The sequence below is a fragment of the Lepidochelys kempii genome, chromosome 8 (genome assembly GCF_965140265.1).
Source record: "Lepidochelys kempii isolate rLepKem1 chromosome 8, rLepKem1.hap2, whole genome shotgun sequence".
In the NCBI taxonomy this organism is placed as follows: Eukaryota; Metazoa; Chordata; order Testudines; family Cheloniidae; genus Lepidochelys; species Lepidochelys kempii.
Window position 1 is genome coordinate 53,350,314 of NC_133263.1, and position 24,408 is coordinate 53,374,721.

General features: G+C 41.1%; 1 protein-coding gene across 3 annotated transcripts in view; it reads left to right on the forward strand.

The window, feature by feature from the left end:
- The window catches only part of XPR1 (xenotropic and polytropic retrovirus receptor 1), a 242,870-nt gene that overhangs the window by 147,058 nt on the left and 71,404 nt on the right, over window positions 1–24,408 (forward strand). For 2 of the 3 annotated variants that reach the window (XM_073356577.1, XM_073356578.1), the window contains exons 3-7: window positions 5,409–5,510; window positions 17,177–17,400; window positions 23,012–23,161; window positions 23,519–23,602; window positions 24,189–24,270. In XM_073356577.1, coding sequence (XP_073212678.1) covers window positions 5,409–5,510; window positions 17,177–17,400; window positions 23,012–23,161; window positions 23,519–23,602; window positions 24,189–24,270 — 642 coding nt within the window. Of the gene's footprint in view, window positions 1–5,408; window positions 5,511–17,176; window positions 17,401–22,633; window positions 22,740–23,011; window positions 23,162–23,518; window positions 23,603–24,188; window positions 24,271–24,408 lie in introns of those variants that run through there. The other variant, XM_073356579.1, reaches the window with a different exon arrangement.

Below are 24,408 nucleotides of genomic sequence, written 5' to 3' on the forward strand. Positions count from 1 at the left end.
GCTATGATGTCTTGTGGTTACTTTGTTAGTATGAAGGGAAGGATGGTGCATCTTAGTGTGAAGGGAATGTGGTTTGATACCTGGTGCATCTCTGGTTTTGAAATATGGCTAATTGTACAGAGCAAGGTAGCTTCAAAGGCAGCAGCTTTGAGGCTCTCAAGCACTCTTCATTTTGTAGTGTGCTTGGACGTAGAGCTCTGTGTGGGACTAGTGTACAACCATGCAGTAGGACCAGGGTCCTGCGGGACCTGCTGCCATAATAGCGGAGTGGGTGGGAGCAGGATTTAAAATAGTCCCACGCAGGGCTCTACTTGGAAACCGAAAGTGCTCTAACTCCCCACGCTCATTTGCTACCCAGCCAGTGGTTCTGCAGTGGTGACTAGCAGGTTCAAGTCTCATGGTAACTGTGTGCATCATCGCTGTTGCTTTTTACATTCATTTAAAAGGAAGAATGGGTAGAGATTCCAATCTGAGTAATTAGCAACTTAAAATGAAGAACATTAATGAATTTTTATAATAAACCAAAAATAATAAAGTGAAACTGAACTGTGTGTATCCTGCATATTTACTGAGGCAGGGATATTACAAAATGTTTGCGTTTCAAGCATAAATTAGATGAGTTTTTGACCTTTGCAACAGATTTGCAGGGCACCACTATTTGATGTTAGGAGCTAGGGATGTGGGGATTTTTTTTTTTAAAAGGCAGTTCAAAACTAGGAGGAGAAAAAGGGGTTACTTCTGGTTTGAGGAAGCATTTGTTCTACCTAGACCATTCAGGTTGGGGAAGTGGAGAAATGTATTCTTTTTTCAGTCTTTGGGACAAACTTTTCTTCCCTCCGCCTTTATCTTTAATGTGTCATAAGTAATTTTTTTGCATAGATTGCTCTTTGGACCTAACCTATGGAGAATATTGTACAGGAAACTGACCTTATTAGGCTATGTACATATCAATAGATTCTGATGACATGGTAACCATAGGCAAAGTTTTAGTAGTTTGCGTCACTTGAATCGTAAGATGTTTATATCTTTACTTAACATATTGGTGCTAAACAATAATCCTCTTAAGTTTAAAAATATTGCAGCGTGTAAAATGTGTATATGATAACCCGAACAAGCATTAAAAGCTTACAAAAATGACTCTCCTGTCCTTCTTTGTGTTGCAAACACCTATTAGAAAAGCATTAGAAATATAGAATACCGTGGAGATATTTATGTGTAGCATAATGACAGGTTTCAGAGTAACAGCCGTGTTAGTCTGTATTCGCAAAAAGAAAAGGAGTACTTGTGGCACCTTAGAGACTAACCAATTTATTTGAGCATAAGCTTTCGTGAGCTACAGCTCACTTCATCGGATGCATACTGTGGAAAGTGTAGAAGATCTTTTTATACACACAAAGCATGAAAAATACCTCCCCCCACCCCACTCTCCTGCTGGTAATAGCTTATCTAAAGTGATCACTCTCCTTACAATGTGTATGATAATCAAGGTGGGCCATTTCCAGCACAAAACCAGCGTTTAACAAGAACATCTGAGGGGGGAGAAAAAACAAGGGGAAATAGGTTACCTTGCACAATGACTTAGCCACTCCCAGTCTCTTTTCAAGCCTAAGTTAATTGTATCCAATTTGCAAATGAATTCCAATTCAACAGTTTCTCGCTGGAGTCTGGATTTGAAGTTTTTTTGTTGTAATATCGCAACTTTCATGTCTGTAATCGCGTGACCAGAGAGATTGAAGTGTTCTCCAACTGGTTTATGAATGCTATAATTCTTTACATCTGATTTGTGTCCATTTATTCTTTTACGTAGAGACTGTCCAGTTTGACCAATGTACGTGGCAGAGGGGCATTGCTGGCACATGATGGCATATATCACATTGGTGGATGTGCAGGTGAACGAGCCTCTGATAGTGTGGCTGATGTTATTAGGCCCTGTGATGGTGTCCCCTGAATAGATATGTGGGCACAGTTGGCAACGGGCTTTGTTGCAAGGATAGGTTCCTGGGATAGTGGTTCTGTTGTGTGGTATGTGGTTGTTGGTGAGTATTTGCTTCAGGTTGGGGGGCTGTCTGTAGGCAAGGACTGGCCTATCTCCCAAGATTTGTGAGAGTGTTGGGTTATCCTTCAGGATAGGTGGTAGATCTTTAATAATGCGTTGGAGGGGTTTTAGTTGGGGGCTGAAGGTGACGGCTAGTGGCGTTCTGTTATTTTCTTTGTTAGGCCAGTCCTGTAGTAGGTGACTTCTGGGAACTCTTCTGGCTCTATCTGATAGAGCAGAGCTGTTTGCTTCTCTCACAATTAGTTGCTACAATGATTACAGTACAGCTGCCAGAACACAAGCCATTAAACTAATTGCTTGAAAATATTTTAACTCCAACAATAAACGTATGTCAGTGGCCAACCTGAGCCTGAGAAGGAGCCAGAATTTACCAATATACATTGCCACAGAGCCACAGTAATATGTCAGCAGCGCCCCATCAGCTCTGCCCGGCTCCCAGCCCCTCCCCTCCCCCGCAACCCCTCCCCTCCCCCACAACCCCTCGCGCCCTTTACCTCCCAATCAGCTGTTTCATGGCATGCAGGAGGCTCAGGGAGGGGGAAGAGCGAGGGCATGGCAGGCTCAGAGGAGGGGGCAGGAAGGGGTGGAGTGGGGGCAGGGCCTGTGACAGATCCAGGGGTTGAGCAGTGAGCACCCCCTGGCACATTGGAAAGTTGGCATCTCTACCTCCAGCCCTGGAGTCAGTGCCTATACAAGGAGCCACATATTAACTTCTGAAGAGCTGAATGTGGCTCCATAGCCACAGGTTGGCCACCCCTGATGTATGTGAAGGGAATTTGTACACTAATATCCATCATGCTTTTTTTCATCTCTCAGCTGCTGTCTGAGCTCAAAGTGCAAGAAACTGAAAAGTGTAGGCGTGTCAGAAGTTGCATAGGTTTCTCTTTTACTTTTGGTTTTGCAAGTGAGAATGGCTTTTCCCACTTACTTTCTCTGAATTGGAAACGTGGAAATCCATACAATTTTCTGTAAAGCTGTGGGATACAATTGAGAGGTGGTTATACTGATCAGAGTTTCATCTTCAACCAGATTCATGGCGGCACCATGGGGACGAGAACAAAAAACCCATTAGGGGTGTAGAAAAAGCATAAAGGAAAGTGGCTGCTGGTCCTTTTTGGCAGCTATAGTGCCTTGTAAAAGCAGCTTCTGTTGTCATGGAGCTTCTTAATCCAAGGGCAACTTCTGGCATCATGGCTTTCACATGGCAGAAAACCTTGTCCTGTTCAGCTTCAAAAACAATAAATATGGAATAGCCTTGGGCAGAATTAGTCTATTATTGCAGCTAAATTACTGAGCTGCAGTAAGGAACTGAACTGAAAGGAAACAGTTTGTTACTAGAAAAAAAATCTGATTTTTAAGACTCTGGCATCCACTCCAGTCAGAAGCCTGTAAAATGGAGTTTAAAGGAAAATGTTTAATAATTAGTAAATATTTTTTGCGGCATTTGTATAGCCTTCCTTTCACTTGACACAACCATTTTTTGTGTCTAAATTCTGACCTGCCTTCATGATTATATGATTTTTAGAATTTCTTAGCACAGCTTTATTTTCAAGGTTTGTTTTCCTCTTCTAGTCCTTAGACTGCAGAGAGACTGAGATGAGACAAAACTGTTCCTTTCTTATTGCTGCATGTCAATACAAAATGTGAAGAGGTTTTATAAATGAGTCCTTAAAATGGCTTCTTTGAAGTTATGTACTGTCATTTCCATAGCATGGAACTCTTCACCTCAGACTCTGAAATATGTGGCTGGCCACAGTGAATTGTTTTGAAGGACACCACTGAGCTGTCACGTGAAAGTGAAATTGAATCTTTGGTTTCAAAATGAAACATTGTGCGAGTTTTATTTGGAAGTCTGCTGCAACAGCACAATAGAGTGAACCAGAGAAAAAGATCTGACGAGGATGGGAAAAGTTGAGCAACATATTGAGGGAAAATATGATGGGGAGAGAAGTAGTAAAATACCAGGAGTGTAAAGAGGAAGTCTTTAGAAGTCAAGGGGAAGGTACAGTACTGCTTTTCCCTGCATGACTGGAAAATATTTTTAGAGACACAAGATTTCTGGCTGGTATGAAGGTGTGGGGATTCTAACAGATATGAGGGGGGGGTGATTCTTTTAGAACCCATGGATTATAACAAAAAATTTAATTTGGCCCTCTATGTAAGAGTCTGAGACTTCTGTTTTAAACACAAATTAGTGTTCCATTTATACTGAGTTTTGCAGACTCAGTATAAATGTAAATGCTCAATTGGGTTTTTTGTTTTTTTTTTAAAAGTAAAACCAGCATCTCTTCTGGGCTGAGAACTTGTATACAATTCCAACACAATGCAAACTGAAGTTAGACCCCTCAAAAATGAAGGAATGTAATGGTAAAACAATGACAGGAATATAGTACTTAAAGTATGAACCACAAAGCATTTACCATACTGCTTCTGTGACTGCTGCGCCTAGGCTTTCAGGTGCACTAAACTTGGGAATAACCCCTGTGTTTTATTAAACACTTTGGACAAGTTTGTATTAGAAGACTTGTGTCTTATGCACTGATGGGGGAGCAAAAATAGTTTTAGACAAATATATGTAAGAGTGCAAGTAAAGTAAAATAGAACAGGAAGATGTTCTATTTTACACTAAGATTATTGGGCAGTTGGCTTTTTTTCTTATCTGTTTGCAAAAAGTCCCATATTTTAGAGCCCCATTTCTTACTTCACTGTTTTTACCAAAGAAATCAGTAATACATGTTTAGATTGAGTTTGCGCCAAATAAAAATTTATAAACCAGAATCTTACCAGTCGACCTCTAACTCACCCTTAAATTTGTTTCCTTTATGGGCTAACACAAAGTCCAGCCTGAATTCCTAGAGTAAAAGAGCAGTCTTTTCATCTGATCTGTTGCTAGAGGTGCAGCTTCTGTACAGAAAGTTGGTTTAGGGACCAGGATGAGAGTGCATGAAACCTACAGCAGTGTTTAGGCAGGAAAGTGAACTCAATAGTGAAATTGAGGTGATATGTCTTTGTGCCCTCAGTAGCTGCACCTTGTGTGTCATTACTCATCTTGATTAATCTTCCTCCTTCCTCTCCCTGCTAGATTTTGGGCATTGTTAAACTCCATTGCAGCAAAGATTTGGAATAAGAGAACAAAAAACGTTCCAGTCAAGTGAGGGTTATGTCCCCTCAAGGAGTATTTGGATTTGATATTTCCTGACATTCTGCCAATTATTACAGGGAAGATGGCTAGTTCTCTGGAGAAATATTTTCACATTTGCCACCAAGAGAGACCAAAATTAACATTGGCAGGTGATTTCATAACCCTCTTTCCTTATTCTCTTACTATAAACTTTTTCTTCTTGTTTCACAGTCACAGATGAGGACACGGTGAAGAGGTATTTTGCCAAGTTTGAGGAGAAGTTCTTCCAAACCTGTGAGAAGGAACTTGCCAAAATCAACACTTTTTATTCAGGTAAGTTGCTTATCTACCTCTAATAGAATTAGTGGAAGGTATAGCACACAAAGATCTAAGACTTCCAAACCCACAGAATAACTATAACATTCCTGAAGGTCTACCATCAGAAAATCATAGGGTGTGTCTATGTAAGAAAGCTGCTTTAGCTTAAGGTGTGAATTTAAAATGATATAACTAAATCTGTTCCAAAAAAGCTGTGTGGATGGTCCTGTTTGGTCTGAGTGTCATATTTCAGTTTAGCTCGGTTAGAAATAGACTTAAGCCAAACCAGAATATGCCATGCTTAAACAAAAATATGAGTGTATCCAACAGCCTTTTGTGCCAGATGAACTAGATAGGTTTAAAAAAACAGTTTGTTAAACCAGTGCAACTTCCTGATGCACACAACCCTATAGCCAATGGCAGGTATCTGGCAAATACATTATGCAGCAATGTAAACTGTGCTTCTGTTTCTGTTCAAATTTATTAGAGTTGATGGGACTGAAAAATGAAGAAACCTAGCAAAGGTGTTATAATTGCTGTGTTTCTTCCATGAACGTTATACCCATTTTTGTTAGTATAGCATTTTGAAATGTCCACTGGAGTGAAGTTTCTCGTAATGTATAAATAAACTGGAAATAAAGATTAAAACTGATAGCTCGGAGTCTGTCATTTGTGTAATAATAATTCTAGAAAAGACTTTGCAACAGTGGTATTATAGTAACATGCTTTCAGATTTTGGACCAGTTTCCATCCTGTTTTGGAAATGTTGGAAATGGGTTTCATGGGGGGGGGGAGCAATTTATATATGAATATGATTTATTCATATTTGCCATAGTTTTTCTTAGCATTTTGTCAGTTACTAAAACTTTGTATAACAAAGTTTAGGGTGCCTCCTGTTAGTCTGTCAGTTGCTCTGATTTAATCGAGAAGTGAATACATAATATTGAATTTATGCCTCTAAACATTGTGATAAGCACCGGGGATGACTTCATTGAGGGAAGCACCAGAGGCTGGGCTATGAGGGAAATAATAATTAATAAAACTCAAATGTCAGTAATTGTTCACTGCTGCTGCCCTCTGCCCAGATTCCATGTAGGGAAGTAGTCTCTTCTTCTCTGTTGATTGTCCCTGCTCTGTTGGCTCCATGGAGGAAATTCCCTGTCCCATACATGGCTGCTGCTTCTCTCAAGCCCCATGAAAACTCCTTTCATCCTGCTGCTGCCACCCTCCTTCCCCTTCAGACCAGCTCCCTAGCTTCAGACTTAAAATGGGAAAGCAGATAACAAAGTGTGTCCTCAGAAAGTGACTGCCACCTTCACTCTCAATGAACCTTAAACGTAACTCTGTGCTTCCAAAAGAAACGTCTCACTCTCACCCTTCTTAGCCCACTAGGATTCTTATGCCTCGACTTACAAAAACTACCTTCATTGCATGGTCAAATTGCACTACCTTGACCTGGTGGAAAAGTCCTGGCTGGGAAGGGGTCAGGGTGGGTGACCCCTTAAAGGAGCATATCCCATTGATGTAAAAGACCCCATTAGTGGGATCATTCTGGTTTGAACCTTATTTCACAGGATCATCTATTCATACTAAAACAGCAACTGCTGCTTTGTTTTATCCCTTCCTTCTATGCCTAGGGAAGAACATGCAGTTGAGTTCTCTACCCCTCATCTCCAGAGTAGTGTGCATGAATGTTATATTTTCATGTTAGTACATGAAACAAAAGTGAAACTCGTGTATCCGGGCACTGTTAAATGCAAAAAAGTAACACCGAAAAAACCTGAAATATTTTTCTTAATTTGTTTTGTTTAGTCATCTAAAATATGCTCTGCTAAACCCAGGGTTGTGAGTTCAATCCTTGAGGGGGCCATTTAGGGATCTGGGGCAAAAATTGGGGATTGGTCCTGCTTTGAGCAGGGGGTTGGACTAGATGACCTCCTGAGGTCCCTTCCAATCCTGATATTCTATGATTCAAAAGTAACAGCAGTAACCAAAACTCCTTCAGACACCATTTTAGACCATTTTAGACTTGTCACTTTGTCAATCTATGTAGAAGTCCAGTCTGCTGTTTCGACCTTCAGAAGGAGTCCACTTGGAATCCTTCTTTTTGTAGTGTTGGTAGGGAGGTCTCTGTGGATTAGTATGTTGTTCAGAGGTATGTTGGAAATATTCCTTGAGTCGGAGATGTCCAAAGATCTTCTACACTTTCCACAGTATGCATCCAATGAAGTGAGCTGTAGCTCACGAAAGCTTATGCTCAGATAAATTGGTTAGTCTCTAAGGTGCCACAAGTACTCCTTTTCTAAATTATAATATATATTTTTTAAAAGTTACCAAATGTATGGAGGAAGACCACCTCATTAGAGGCAACAAAAAATGACAGAGAATTCCAATACAAGTCCATGAGTTAAAGGATAATGTGTTAGGTATGGTGACAGAATGTTGAAGTTAATCTTAGCGGACTCCTGTTTTTTAATGTTTGAGTTTTTTGTTTTTAAATATGTCTAACCATTTGTTTCTTGGACCAGCACTTAAAAATCTTAACTGTTAGCAAATTAAGTCTCTTCTTCAAGTGCTTGCTCATGTCCATTCCACGTTAGGTGTGAATGCACTGCGTGCACCATTGCCAGAGATTTTTCTCACTGGTATAGGCTGGGCCAGCTCTAGTGCCCTCTGGTGCCGCATGCTTATACGCTGATATAAGGGGTGCTGCCAGCCCACACCTCCTGAGTTTCTTTTTGCCGTCCATGACGGTTGTTGGAACAACTCTTCTTGCTTTGGCAAGGCATTTTCCAGTGGTTTTCTTCTCTGTATCTTAGTGTATTATATTCTTAGTATAATTGTAGTGTAAATATTGTGAATAATACTTGTGTAGATAGTTAGATCCCCTCCTTTATCATAGAGGGGTTCCCTTCTCCCCTGGTTCCGGGCATGCCCAGGGCTTCAAACCTTGTGCCTTCTGTGGCAAGCCTATGCCTGTGAGTGACCCACACTCCAGTTGTCTGAAGTGTCTGGGAGAGGCTTACGTAAGATTTATGTCAGATTTGTTGGGACTTTAAGCCTTATTCAGAGAAAGACAAAGAGGTTAGACTGAGGGCTATCCTCATGGAAACTGCTTTTAGACAGGTGTTAGAGCCAAGCCACTCAGATTTGGCTCTGAGCACTTCAGCCTTGGTGTGAAGCGCCCCTTTGGCACTGTGCATTTCCTGGCATGGTTCTCCATCTCTGGTGCTGAGGAAAAAACACAAAAAGCAGTGCTCTGAGAGAGTTTGCTCTCCGGTGCTGAAGAAAGGAAAAGAAGTGGACGGCAGTAGAGTGTGACCTGTGTTGGGTCACTCCTCAACCCCATGTCCCATGGTGGCACCGTCAACTCTGCCCAGAGGGATGTTGAGTCTGGTGCGGGACCCCCTGCCGGCACCAGGAAGTCATTGCAGCACCAGCGGAATTATGGTGCCTTCTACCCCAAGGTCTTTGCAGCAGCCAGGGACTTAATACTGCTCCTAGTACCACCGACTCTGATGAGACAACCGCCAGCTATGATGAGCATGACCAGGAGAGAGCAATGTGCTCAGAGTTCCTTCCCAGCACTGGGACCTTCAGTACCTTACAGGTGTAAGCCGACCTTACTTTTACGAGATCATTCCTGGTCTGGCATCATTTCCCAGACCCTCACCACCAAACAGCAGAAGTGAGGGGTACCGCTCCCACGTGCTCACCTCGGGAGGACTCTTCGTCAGATTCTGAAGTGAAGCCCTAAACCCATCCCAAGGGCTGCCACCTATACTCATATTACGTGTGGGTCCCTCTGCTGGTAACTGGCCAGATGGATCCCATGGGGGTTTCCCCTGGTACAGGGTCTGTTGTCCCACCAGTCATACTCGATTGCTTCTGAGAGGCAGACTCCCACACCGCTTGGCACTGGACCCTGACTCTGGTACCGATACACAAGATGTGGGCCCCATCAAGGCTGACGAAGAGAGGAAGCCCCTCCTCTGGTACAGGCGTCTTCCTCCTCTTCCCTGTTGTTTTTGGACTGATTTTCCCATTTCAGCCTGGTGTGGTTCCTCATTACATTGGACAGCTGGGTGCTAAACAATAATGGTGAATGGTTATACCCTTCAGTTTTCATCTATTCCTGCTTTCCATCCTCCATCTCTGTCCATCTTCAGGATCCCTTCTCATGAGCAACTCCTAGCCCAGGAGATGCAAACCCTCAAATGGGCTGGGTCTGTGGAAGAGGTGCCTCAAAACTTGAGAGGGAAGGGGTTTTACTCCCTATATTTTTCTAATCCCAAAGGGGGTCTTCGCCTCATCCTGGACATGTGTCGCCTCAACAGATATCTCAATAAACTGAGGTTCCACATGGTCTCCCTGGCCTCCATTATCCCCTCCCTGGATCCAGGTGACTGGTACACTGCCCTCAACTTGAAGGATGCTTACTTTCATATCTCCATCTTCCATGGCCACAGAAGATTCCTTAGGTTTATAGTAAACCAGACTCATTATCAATTCACCATTCTCTCTCTTGGCCTGTCCGCAGCCCCCCGGTTTTTACAAAATGCATGGCGGTGGTGGTGGTCTGCCTCAAACGACAAGGCATTCAAACCTACCCATACCTCAATGACTGACTGAGCGAGGGTCACTGAGAGGCTCTAGTAAAGAACATCACCCTGGTCCAAACCACCTTCCAAGCACTGAGCCAGTTGATAACGAACAAATGTCAACTCTCATTCCAGTACAGAGAATGCAGTTTATTAGGGCAGTGCTAGACTCAACATAGGCCAGAGCCTTCCTTCTAGAGGCTTGATTCCAGACCATGTCAGACCTGATATCCAGGGTCAGGGCTCACCCAATCACAAAAACATGGATTTGCTGCAAGCTCCTGGGACACTTGGCTACATGCACTTACATAGTATGGCACACAGGGCTGTGCCTCAGGCTCATGCAGAAGTGGTTAGCTCACCGAACAGGCACCACTTGGACTCAGTGCTTAGTGTTCCAGCCCCCGGTCCTTACCTCCCTTGACTGGTGGAAGGACCTCCGATCGGCAGTGGGGTGCCCCCTTTGTTGCCCACCCACTCCCGCCCAGCTGTCAGTGTCCTTAGTGTTGGACGGTTCAGACCTGGGTTGGGGAGGCCATCTTGATTCCCTCAGGACAGGAAGAGCTCCTCCTGCACATAAATGAGAGGGAGTTCAGAGCGGTCCACTTAGCTTGCCAAGTGTTTCTCCCCCAGATCACAGGTGAAGTAGTACAAGTACCGATGGACAACACAGCGGCCATGTTCTACATCAGAAAGCAGGGAGGAGCATGCTCCTCTGCCCTGTGTCAGGAGGCCCTCCATCTGGGAATTCTGTGTATAGCACTCCATCCACCTTGAGGCTTCCCATCTTCTGGGAGCCCGGAACGCCCTGGCCAGTCAGTCAGCAGATGTTTCTCCTCTTATCATGAGTGGTCACCCAGAGGTCACCAGGTTCATCTCTCCAGGGAGACATGTATGCAACCAAGCAGAACAAGAAATGCCATCAGTTTTGCTTGCTGCACCTGCACAGCCTGGCTTACTTTCAGATGCCTTGCTGCTTCAGTGGACAGAGCTCCCATTCTACACATTTCCTTCAGTTCTTCTGGTTCACGGGGTCCTTCTGAAAATCAAGTGGGACGAGGCAAGAGTTTTTCTTATGGCCCCCGGGGTGGCCGCCCCCAGCACTGGTTTGGCACACTGCTAGACTTATCAGTAGTACCTCTGCTGTTGCTCCCGCTCTGCCTGGACCTGATCTCACAGGAGCAGGGCTGTTTACTCCACCCAAACTTTGGGACCCTTCACCTGACTGCATAGAAGCTCCATGGCTGAACTTGGAGGAGTAAGCCTGTTTGGAACAAGTTCACAAGGTCTTGCTGGGGAGTAGGAAGCCATCTATTAGGGCTACTTATCTTGCCATGTGGAAGAGTTTCTCAATATGGTCATCCCAATGAGGCCTCTCTCTGACTTGGTCTTCCCTTCAATCTGTTCTGGATTAACTGCTCCACCTAAAACAGTAAGGCTTGGCCCTCACATCTATCAAGATGCACCTAGCAGCAATTTTGGCCTTCCACCCACCAGTGGGCGATAGGTCAGTTTTCTCTCACAATATGACAATTCACTTTCTTAAAGGGTTGGAGAGGTTTTATCCATGAGATTTAAACCTAGGCCTATCAAAACTCACAGGCCATCCATTTGAGCTGCTAGCATTGTGGCCCCTCTGCTGCTTCTCTCCTGGAAGGTCACTTTTCTGATAGTGATTACTACAGCCAGAAGGGTCTCCGGAATCAGGGCCCTTACATCAGAACCATCGTATAAGGTGGTGTTCAAGAACAAGCTCCAGCAGTGTCCCCATCCGGCCTTCCTGCCAAAGGTTGTCTCGCAGTTCCTTAGCAACCAAGCCATTTTCCTGCCAATTTCTTCCCAAAGCCGCACAAGAATTCAGAAGAGTGGTGGCTTCGCTCACTGGATTTAGGTCTGCCCGCCCTTCTATATCGAGAGGACTAAACTGTTCCACACATCTACTTCTCTTTATGGCAATAGCAGAGAGGATGAAAGCCCTACCTGGTTTCACCTCAGAGAATCTCATCCTATAATCTCCTATATTCGGGCATGCTACGAGCAGGTGAACATTCCACCTCCGGCCATCTTGACTGCTCATTCCACAAGAGCTCAGGCCTCTTCAGCAGCATTTCTGGCCCAGATCCCAATCTAAGACATCTGCGGAGGCGCAACTTGGTCATCTCTGCATAACTTTTCTTCCCACTATGCCATCACCCAACAGGCTTGAGATGACGCCTGGTTTGGGAGAGCAGTGTTGCAATCTGCATGTCCATGAACTCCAAGCCCACCTTCTTGGGTACTGCTTGCGAGTCACCTAAAATGGAATGGACATGAGCAAGCACTCAAAGAATCAATAACTGTCACTAACCTTTCTGTAACGTTTTTTCTTCAAGATGTTTTGCTCATGTCCATTCCACAACCCACCCTTCCACCTCTCTGTTGGAGCACTGAGGGGGTGCAGTGCCAGCAGTGCCCCTTATACCGTCGGCACAAAAGAGTTTGACACTGGAGGGTGCTAGAGTCAGCCTGGCGAATACCACTGAGGATACATTTCCAGCAATGGTGCGCAATGGTGCCTACCGTGAAATGGACCTGAGCAAAACACCTTGAAGAACAACAGTTATGGATAGGTTAGTAACTGTTTCTTTTCATATGATAATAGTAGAAAGGCTTTATTACTGAGTTTAGGAAAATTGGGCTTTAACTTAGTAGGTAAAAAAAAAAAATGGATGCAGAGTTTAAAACATGGAACAAATGGAGATTTCTAAATAAGAGACTGTATAAATTGGGAGTAGAACCCATGCCAGGTACACCCATGTTTAGTTTGCCAGCTTCAGTTCTGAACAAAATTTATATACTGTGAACACATTTTTTTAATCATATTAGTAGAAACTGTGTTGTAGAGTACCCACTTAAATGTAAATGGCATAATTTTTGAACATAAGTATGGGTATATGATTGGGCACTGTGTGTACCCTAGGTAACATTTTCAAACAGTTAAAACAGCTCATGTAGACAGGGCCTAAGTCCAGCTCTGTGAACAGAAGTGAAATGGGGCATGTTTTTACTGCTGACTCTTTGATGTAGTGGCCTTCAAGATCCTTGTTTGGAGTGATATATCAGGGGAACATTCTGTCTTTAACCCATGAAATTTATACTCCTGTTTTCCCAGTTTTGCACAAGACGATAAACTTTTGTCTTCAGAGAATGCTTCTTGATCACTCTCTAGAGGAGGATTTGTTGGCTTGCTCTTTACTGCAGACATCTTACCCACGGACTGGTTGCTGGCCCCTCTTCCGCCCCTGCCCCCCCCACCCTTTCTGTTTGTATAGAATATCTAGTTGCATAGTCAGCGACACACACATACAGATGGATAGCAGTCAACCTGTCTTTTTGAGAGGTCTTGTGCCAAGTCTGGAAGTAATGGGTGAGTCTAAGAATATGATTGATGGAGACGGAATTTGGCAATTGCCCCAGAAGTTATCACTTTTTTTCCCTTCAACCTTTGTCCCTGAAATTTCACTTTGGTTCTGCAGTCAGTGGACACCAGGGCATGTAGTGTGCAGTAAACTCCTGGAGGCTGTTTTCCATTTCTAAATATGTACTTTTTCTGACCCTCTGTGTAGCAAATTGCTTAAAAGTCACTAAAAGCAACAAAGTTGAAGTCATATTGTGTGTTGCAAAAGAGAATGCAGTTCCACCAAGGACTTTGGCAAGGCTTGCTGTAGGTTAAAAAATTTATTTCTTTTCTGCTTTGCATGTGCCTTAAGCAATTCTGTAGATGATTTAAAAAGCAATAGCAACATAATATATTTGCCTTATTTTCATTCTGTACATGTCAAAGTAATAAAATGGTATTTAATAAGGTGTAAGATTCATTGATGGGTTATTTAAATCCCTACAGCCTTCCATGGGCTCCCAGAATAAAAATGCAAAGAGGCTAGTTATTGTCTTCAACAAAGCAGAATTTTCCAACCACTTTTAAGTGACTTGCAAAGGATTTTTAAGAAATTGGGCTTTTGCTCTTTTTTGTTTCTTTATTACATATATAAAGAAAGAAAGGCTTGTAATGTCAGCTCTTCAGGGGAGTTTCCTGCCTTTTTTTTTTTTTTAACCTTAAATAGTATACAATTTCAGAGAACCACTGGGTGATCTGAGGTGTGTGTTTAAATTAAGATGTTAGAACTCATGTTAAAAGGGTTTTTTTATATTTAACAAAGGCATTTTTATTCAAAATGGTGTTTAGTCATTTAAGTACAATAGGTGTTAACAAGAATAAACATCTTTAATAAGAGTCTGACTTAAAATTCCTTCCTCCTAATAGTTCAGTTTACCCTTTCTTGGCTCTTGTGATGTACCTCAGCTGTCACTGGACTTGTCTTCCCTAGTTTTATTTTAACCTGGAGCAAACATTTTAAGATGTGGCGTTTTAGATGACATTTAGCCTTTTACAAACTTGTTAACTACTTTGAGTTAATTGGCAATCAATTAGATATTGGTAACAGCTCTAGTGTGGACATCCAAGAGCTCTAGGAACAGCAGTTTTTTCAGAAAGATAATGCTCAAGTTTCTTTACTGTGACTTTAGCCTTTGCAAAGTCCTAATCACTGAAACTGTTCCACGAGACAGTTGGGTAGATCCAGGATGTCCCCCTTGTATTCTGAGTAGAGATTTTTTTCATTATATTTCACTGATAAGATTACTCAGATATGGACAGGGCTGGCGGTTTCTGTGATATGAGGATTTTAGTGGTCTTTTCAGAAAAGTTTTATGATTTCTCATGGCACATAGTTCTGGGCTTTTCAATACTAGAAAGGTGTTGACAGAGGGGAGGCATTTCAAAGGAACTCTAAAAGTGAGTGAGGGGGCTAGTGGGATTGAGTGAAGCAAGATTTAGAATAGCTACAATAACTGAAACCGACTAAAGGCAGAAATTACACTCCAAAGATTTGAAGATTAATGCAGAGAGAAACTTTGCATGGTACAGGAGGGGGTATAACATTAATATTAAAGAGAAAATTTAGGTTGAATATTAAAAAAAACAGACCGAGAGCTAATGGATTGTGGAATAGCCTCATAGCAGATGCCTAATTGTACAATCACTTAAGGGGGCACAATTAACATGAAAATAATATTTCCATCTCAAATTTGTGTACTTACTGTTACAAATCACATATTATATTACTACAGTTGTAAGAGACAACAGGTGAAAATCCTGTTGTAGTTTGTGCATTTGTCTGCACTTTGTCTGCCATCGATTTCAGTGTTTTGTTGAGGATACATACCAATCCCCTGGCTCTGCAATATTTACCAGTAACGGGTGCAGAAAAGTTGAAACTGAGTGAGTAAAGAAGTAAGTCATTGGTGGGTGGTTGCACAGAAACAAGGGGGGAAAGCGACTTTATTTAGTGGTGGTGCTTTGACGCCTGCCAAAAGACTCTTCTAAAAATAGGCCAAGGAGCAGTTTTTAAAAGGATTTTTAAAAAATTCAGGACAAACTAAGTATAGGTTGTTTCTTTAGAAAATTCATTTTTAAAAAGCCTGTTTGAAAAAAATTCAAGTTGACTGTCCCTTTAAAGCTAAACTGGCAAAACACTGAGCAGTGTGGTACAGAGTGTGAACCTGAATTGCCGGGAAGGGAGAATTAGGTGACCACATAAGTGACTCTTTTCAGTTTCTGATTTGTCCGATTGTAGACTGTTTGTATTTTTAAACTGTTGCATGTGTTGGTATCATAATCTCTCATTGCAGTAGAATCCACATTTGTCTGTTGCATGTAACTTGACAAAAGTAAAATTTCTCTTCGGAGCTCTTCCATACATCAGATTAATTTAACCCCATTGTTTTTTCTTTGATTTCTTTATGACCACATTAAAGGTTACATTTTCCGGTCCAACAACAGGTACAAAGAAACCCAAAGTGCCTTACCAACTGATATCAGGTTTCATAATACTAGCTAACAAGCTTTTGTTCTTGTTATGAGTGTTACTTAATGCCTTCTTAGGATGTGAGAACCAATAAGCAAGAGCATCTTACTCTGCCCTTAAGGATGTTTGATGTCACACTCTTGACAAGAGAAAAAGTGAAAGTTCAACCACTGGTATCTTATAAATCAGTTTGGTATTTTATGCCATATCTTGCTTTGCATGTCTGGCGTGCTGGCATGATCCTGTAACCCCAGCTACTTGGGAGGCTGAGACTGACAGATTGCTCAGGGGTTCTGGGCTGCGGTATACTATGTCAGTTTGGGGGTCTGGTGCCACTGACAGCCTAGCCAGTGCGTGGCTGAAGGACTGGCTAGAACAACACAAATGACATGTTGTGACTGGCACTCTCTCTGTGAGTGCTGATGAACTGATCGATCAAGGTGATCTTGCTTTGCAGGAAGGATAGGAAGGTCGATTGCCTGCCTGCCTCCAGCTATGATACTGGAATAACACCATGTCAGGAGTTTTGGCTGATAGGAGCTATAAATAATGCACACACTTATGGGTAGAGGTCAGGAGAGGCTGTCAGCTGTGATTCCTTTTGTCAATGGCAAATATTTGTGTTCCTGGAGGGAGCATTGTCTAGAAGTTAAAGCACAGGACTGGAAGTCTGAAGACCTGGGTACCATTCCTAGTTCTGTTACTGCTGTGATGCATAATCGAGGGAAAGTCATTTAACTTCTCTGTTGGACCACCTGTAAAAAGTGGGTAATATTTACCAGTTTCTTGGGATATTTGAGTTTTAATTGATTATAAAATACTTGTAAAATGATTGGAAAGAAATGCAACCTTATTTATTTCTATTTTTAATTAATTTTAGGGATTAGTGGTGTAAGGGCTTCTCTACACAGCAAGTTACTGCGCAACAAGCCAGTGTGTGACTCTACAGAGTGACAAGCCTAGTGCACTGTAGAGTCACTCCCTGGCTTGCCATGCCATAACTTCTCATGTGCACAAGCCCTAAGTCACACAATTAATGCTTCCACTCAACACCCTGTCCCCCGCAAAAGCACTTGGCAATATACACAATGTTAATAAGTTATTTCAGCCTTCATAGACAAGTTGCTACCCGCTCCATTTGTGGTATTTGACACTTTCTTTTCCTTGCTGACAGAAAAGCTTGCCGAAGCTCAGCGCAGGTCCGCTACCCTTCAGAATGAACTACAGTCATCTTTGGATGCACAGAAAGAAACTAGTGGTCTTACCACAGTGCGGCAGCGCAGAAAGGCAGTCTTCCACCTGTCCCATGAGGAGCGTGTTCAGCATAGGAACATCAGAGACCTAAAACTGGCCTTCAGTGAGTTCTACCTCAGCCTCATCTTACTGCAGAACTATCAGGTACGAAGAAAAGAATGGCACAGTTTTCCCATGAGCCCTAAGTGCTCATGCCATTCTTAGTCATTGGATTTCTTCATCTTGTTGCAATCAGATGCCAGAACATTGAGACTGAGAATGGGAGAGTAAATAGGTCACTACTATAACTCTGAGGCCATATACTTGTTCATGTTCTGTTCTATGTAAAGCCAGATTTGAGAGTCTGGAAAGAAACTGTTATACCTTAAAATTTTGAAAGAAGTATGAGGATGTTTATACATTTAGTTTCTTTCTTTGTGTTACCATAGTAGTGTCGTTCACCTCATTGTAACTGACTGCATCAACATTTTCTCTTTTAAAACCCGCGTTTTCAGGAGTTTCTAACTTTTCTGTTAAATTCTGTGGGATGCAACTTGGCATAAAAATTGTTAGCCTGGAGGCAAGTATAAAAATTAAATATTAGGCATATTTAGATTTGTAGCACTGAAAAATGGGATTGTAATGGTTGTAAAGACTGATTTGTGTTCCAATAATTTAATTTAATTGATGGTTTTTTTTACTTTACCTCGTTGTAGAATAATGGCTCATAATGTGCACTAATTTGTTTTTGACATTTAATACTTTAAAAATTGTTTCTTCAAGTGTCATATTGTATGTAATGTGTGTGACACTGAAAATTTCATAACCAATTTTTTTTTAGCCTGTGAATTTAACTAGCTATTCAAACTTGGGTGCCTAAAAGAAAGCACCTACATCCTTCTATAGTCACCTAAATAATTTATGCTAGGGAATTTTACCAAACCGAATCCTGCCATTGGGAATTAATTTGTGAAGTTCCATAGTATAGACAAGGCTTTAGTAGTTTGATTTTTCAGAGGATTTGCAGCTCCCCTAGAGTTCAGTGGGTTTGCTGGTACTCAGTATTTCCCAAATTAGATAATGTATTTAGATCCCTAAACATGGATTTAATTGCTTTACTTTAGGTTCCCAGGTTGGAAAATCTTGGTCCAGGCTAGTGTTAAAGCAAGTTGCAAATTGGCCTGTAAGCTGATACAGGCTTCTAGTACTACTGGAAGCACTCAGTTACTTACAGCAATGGCAGCTAGTTCACAACCCTGAAGTAGACAGAGTAACCTCAGATTTTTGCTCACTTCCTGGTGAAGCCAGGTTGGCCACTTTTTCCTTTTATTTCTTTTTAAAAAAGAATACTAGGCTCTTGGACTTTATTATCAGGAATCTCTTCTGTGGCCTGGTAAGATGAGGACAGTGCAAATGATTCCTTTAGATACCATGACTATCAAGGTTCCTCCCCCACTCTGAACTCTAGGGTACAGATGTGGGGACCTGCATGAAAACCTCCTAAGCTTACTTTTACCAGCTTAGGTTAAAACTTCCCCAAGGTATAAATTAATTTTATCTTTTGTCCTTGGAATAACCACTGCCACTACCAAACTCTAACTGGGTTTACTGGGAAACGTAGTTTGGACACGTCTTTCCCCCCAAAATCCTCCCAACCCTTGCACCCCACTTCTGGGAAAGGTTTGGTAAAAATCCTCACCAATTTGCATAGGTGACCACAGACCCAAACCCTTGGATCTGAGAACAATGAAAAAGCATTCAGTTTTCTTACAAGAAGACTTTTAATAGAAATAGAAGTAAATAGGAGTAAAGGAATCACCCCTGTAAAATCAGGATGGTAGGTACCTTACAGGGTAATTAGATTCAAAACATAGAGAATCTTTCTAGGCAAAACCTTAAGTTACAAAAAAGACACGCAGACAGAAATAGTCATTCTATTCAGCACAATTCTTTTTTCAGCCATTTAAAGAAATCATAATCTAACGCATACCTAGCTAGATTACTTACTAAAAGTTCTAAGACTCCAGTCCTGGTCTATCCCCAGCAAAAGCAGCATACCAACAGAGAGACACAGACCCTTTGTTTCTCTCCCTCCTCCCAGCTTTTGAAAGTATCTTGTCTCCTCATTGGTCATTTTGGTCAGGTGCCAGCGAGGTTACCTTTAGCTTCTTAACCCTTTACAGGTGAGAGGATTTTTCCTCTGGCCAGGAGGGATTTTAAAGGGGTTTATCCTTCCCTTTATATTTATGACAATGACGAAGGAAGGAAGGAAGGAGTCACTGATGATAGAGACCAACTAGTAAATGTGCCAAAGAGAAGATAATTTTATATTTGCTAAACATTGGTATAAACTCTGAGCCTATTTGGATTTGGAAGTCTCCACTTATGCAGACCCATTTGCATCCAAAACTGGCAGGGCATCTTTGAGGGTTTTACACTAAGTTGGAAAGTGAGAAAAACAGATGAAGTTGTTCTAAAACAAAGGACAAAGAGTTACATGTGTGAAAAAGTGTCTGAACACAAACGCAGGCAGTGTGGAAAGCACTAGATGAGTTAATAAATTACGGCAGTTACCTGCTTAGGCATAAATGAAACCAGGTGGGAAGAATCTCATAATTGGAATGTTAACGTAGATTGTACTAATCTGCATAGAAGAAATAGAACGTGAAGTGAAGGTGGGTGGCATTATGTCAAATATATTTACAATTCTCTCAAGCTACAGTTTGTATAGTGGTGAAGCTTTTTGAGTTGGGTTACAAAGAAGGAAGAATTAAGATGAAACAGTAGATATCTTTTACAGACTGCAGTAGAACAACAACAAAAAATTCATGCACCAATTCTAAAGCTACTTAAAACTGCAGGATACATACCCATGGAGTCATTAACTGCCCAGTTATGTGTGGGTGTCAGCCAAACATTTATCATCATCAAAGATTCCTCAATTAAAAAACAAGGTTGTGACCCAAATAGTAAAACTACCACTTAGATCTCACTAATAGAGGAACAGATATAAGAATGTGAACATAAAAGGGGAAATCTTGGAATTAGTAACCACAAACTGATGAATTCATCATAGAAAGCAGTGCCTTTACACAGTGCAGCAGCACAAAGATAATGGGTTTCTGAAAAGAGCAAACTGAGAAAAGAACCTAGTGAGCAAGATATAATAGGAGGGAGTATTAAAATCCACTGTTACGGTGGAAGAATGGCAAGGCTAAAAACATCAATATATCCTAGTTCAACCTACATGTATTTGACCTGCATGAGATCCTGAATTTTCTAATTAACAGACATTACGTACAAGCAAGCACTTTCTCTCTGAGCCCATTCTCTCCTCCTACGTGATTTTGCATAATATTGCATAATGTAAGTTGTCACTGTGGTTTTGTGATATTAGTCATTTATATGTTGGTAAACTGATATTTAATTTAGGCTTATGGACTTCACTTTAGTATCTAATAGAAATAGAAGCTGAGTTTGGAGGAGAGAGCTTCTATTCAAAAACAGGATTATCTTCAGTAGTAAGAAAAATACAGAATTTCAGGCTAAGTAAATTATTTCTGAGTTTTTGCTTTTGTATTTGTATCACTGCAAAAGTCCTTCATTGAAACTACCATTTAACAGTGTTTAACTTCTTTAGCGCACAGCTTTGGAATCATGGAACTTATACTGTCAGAAGAGGAAGCTCCACTGTAAGAAGAACTCTAGGGTAGATGTTGTAAAAAATATTGGGCTGTTCTTCCTGAGATAAGCTGATTACTCACACCAGCAAATAACATTAGTCAGTTCAGGGCAACAGTAAAATCTGTGACCAAAATTATCATTTTGTTACATTTTTTCATTTCAACTTTATGAAACAAGGCTCTGCTGTCCCAGGGGTGAAATGCTGGATTTTTCCAATAGGAAGTAATTAAAGTCTCTCTTGTCTGCGGTAATGCAGATCATTAATGCATTGGCTTCCTATTCCCATCTCCCTGTCCCTTCCTTACCTACTGCACAATGAGGGTCTGATATTAAATCACTCCAGGCATAATTAGATTGAAAATCATTTCAGTAGAGTAGTTGGAGCCGCTCCCAAAGGCATTGAATTCTGCCATTCTCTGTATTTTTCTTTCAAATCTAGTCCATGGGCTTGTTTTTATAAACAAAAAAATAAAATTCCTTTCTGGTCTATCTGTATAGCTGGTAATAGGCTGACTAAGCTGACTGGAATATGAAGTGCTCTTGGTGATTTCTTTGCATAGTTAGATACCACCGTATTTCAAATATGCTTGATCATAGCAGTCTTCAGTCTACTCCTAGTTGCTATAATGAGCTTTTCCATTACTTTGTATTTAAAAATATTTAAACTAATGAATCTTGGCTTACACATACCTCTGATATTAACCCTCTTTTTTTCAACTAATTACTGTGGGCCTGATCTTGAACAGATCCTAAATATTCTCAGCTCCCTTTGACTTCAAGCTCAGACTTGTTTTCTATTCACATAATGCAAAATCCTGTTATAGGAACACACTTGGCTGGATTTAATTGCCATGACATGTAAAATGCTTTCTAATTTTTCTTGACAAGGATATATCTTATTGAGTGTGTTATGCTGTACTGCTGTGTAGTCTCTAGTATTAATGTGGTCAATCTTGGTTTTAAAATGAAGGAACTAGGAATCTGTAGCCTTCCCTATCCGAAAGAAAGAAAGGGAAAAAAATCCCCAAAAGACAAGTAGGTGTGATGCCTGGGCAGTGGACGCCTGGATAAGAGGATGAAGCTAAAAGCAACTTTGTTCTTACAAAATTACCCTCTTTCAACTTTCTGTATGTATAAATTTCAGTTAAGAGCTCAAAATAACTGTCAGTATATAGGCAAACTGTGATATGGTACACAGGACATACTTGAATGAGCTACTGTTACCTGAGACCGTACAAACAGACCATCAGAGTCAAAATTACTGTGGGAAAAATGCTCAGTATAGCCAAAGCTCAGCTATCTACATTGAATTTTCATCCAGAAGGTTGCCTGTCTGGTCAGGGAAGGAGAGGTGGCAGCAACTTCACTTTGCAGAGTAAAAAAATGTATGTTCCACAAGGTTCAGTGTGTTATGTTGATATTCTTCTGTGTCTAGTCCATTTTATCTCATGCTTTATTATAGTTAATTGTGATCACTTTCGTTCTACAGATTTGCTCTTAATTGTGTTCTTGTTTTATATATAAACATCTGTTTTATTTCTAAGCAAAAAAAAAGGGTGTAATTTTGTGTGTGGGTTAGCACTCTCAGGTCATCTGCTGCTTTTGAACCTTTGAAACATCTGTGCAAATGAGTATATTGGATGGTATTGACACAACCCTTTTCTCTGAATATACATTGTCTTTTTTTGATTAACTCTATTTTAATAGGTTTCACAGTAGCAGCCATGTTAGTCTGTATTCGCAAAAAGAAAAGGAGTACTTGTGGCACCTTAGAGACTAATGCTGGTATTGCATACGTTACTCTCATGAGACTGAATAAGGTATTAGACTTAAGTTCTCTACAAATAATTTCATATTTTTCATGCTCTCCATCCATACAGTCTTACTATTATTTTTTGAATAAATATTTATTCCTTTATTTAATAGCTCTATAGATCAAACAACCCTCCTGAAATATTTATACAAAAGGATCTCTAATTAACAACCCTTATTGACTGTTCCTTCTCCGCTACCACTGGAATATTACCAGATGTCAACGTTCTTCATTGTTAGCTGAGACTAAAAAAAGTGTTGTTTTTTTTCTTGTTTCTAGAACCTGAATTTCACAGGATTCCGTAAGATCCTGAAGAAGCATGACAAGATCCTGGAGACACCCCGGGGTGCAGACTGGCGGGTGGCCCATGTGGAGGTGGCACCATTCTATACTTGCAAGAAAATCAACCAGCTCATCTCTGAAACAGAGGTAGAGAATGCTGAACTGTGTATTACTTCCACTTTATATAGAGAAACTATGCTCTTCTCTCCCTTCACCAGTAATAACCCTGAGCTCCTGTACTGTCTTGTGAATAAATGCCTTAATTACCAATGCAACTATTAATTGATTTGAAAGAGCCATTAATTTCTGGCATTGATCACTTGTAGTTTGTGGGTTTATGTGTACACTGGTTTCAGCTGCTAACTTTCACTATGTGAAATTACAGTGATGGTTAAGAGTAATACATTACACATCAATTACATCATTATTATGAGTCGTCACTCAGTCACTTTCTCTTTCACTGGGTAGACCCCTGCTTTCAATTCTTGTGATTTATGCCCATAGACTGTGGTGACCAATGAGTTAGAAGATGGAGACAGACAGAAGGCCATGAAGCGTTTACGTGTCCCACCCTTGGGAGCTGCTCAGGTGAGAATTTAAATTCCATAGTTCCTGTTTTCCTCTCAGGTTAGCTGATGTGTCAAATTACATTTCAGCCCCTCAGCAGAATGTAAAAGTGCAAATATATTGGAATGGGTGTTTCTACCTGTCATGAGAGATGACCAGCACCTTAAATTATTTGGTGGTTAGAAAAGGTAACCTACTTTAGTCTCAGAAAATTTGAAAATGGCTTTGCAAGGGCTAATGTATTAAGGCAAAGTAATGGTGGAGAGGTGAATAATATGGGGAAATAAATGTTAGCCTTTCAAACTTACTGTTGGTATAGATAGTTCTGGCTGTGCTCTTCTGTGTTGGAATGCTGGTGTAAAGACCTGGCAGATTTCTCAGAAGACATTAATACACTTGGGCTCTCTGTTCTGACATTGCATAATGCTCTAGGCAAGTGCTATGTTGTACTTATAGGATTTAAGAAACTTCATCTTACAGGGGAAGGAGATATTAGAATATAAGGTAGAATGCTACATTAATTGGTATGACATTTATTCTGAAAATGAATGTGCATTGCAGATAAATTAGTATTGTGCCCTTAAGCCAACTATTGTTCTATTTACAGCCTGCACCAGCATGGACCACTTTCAGGGTTGGCTTGTTCTGTGGCATATTCATTGTGCTAAACATCACTGTCATACTTTCAGGTAGGTATCCTTATCTTGGATCCAAATGACCCCCCAGAGCCTGATTCTCGGTTTGCTTTTATTACCTTATAAGTGTTGAATGAGTAGTAGTAACAAGGTTGAATTTGTCAGAACATTGCTGGTAAGAAGGCTTGGTAG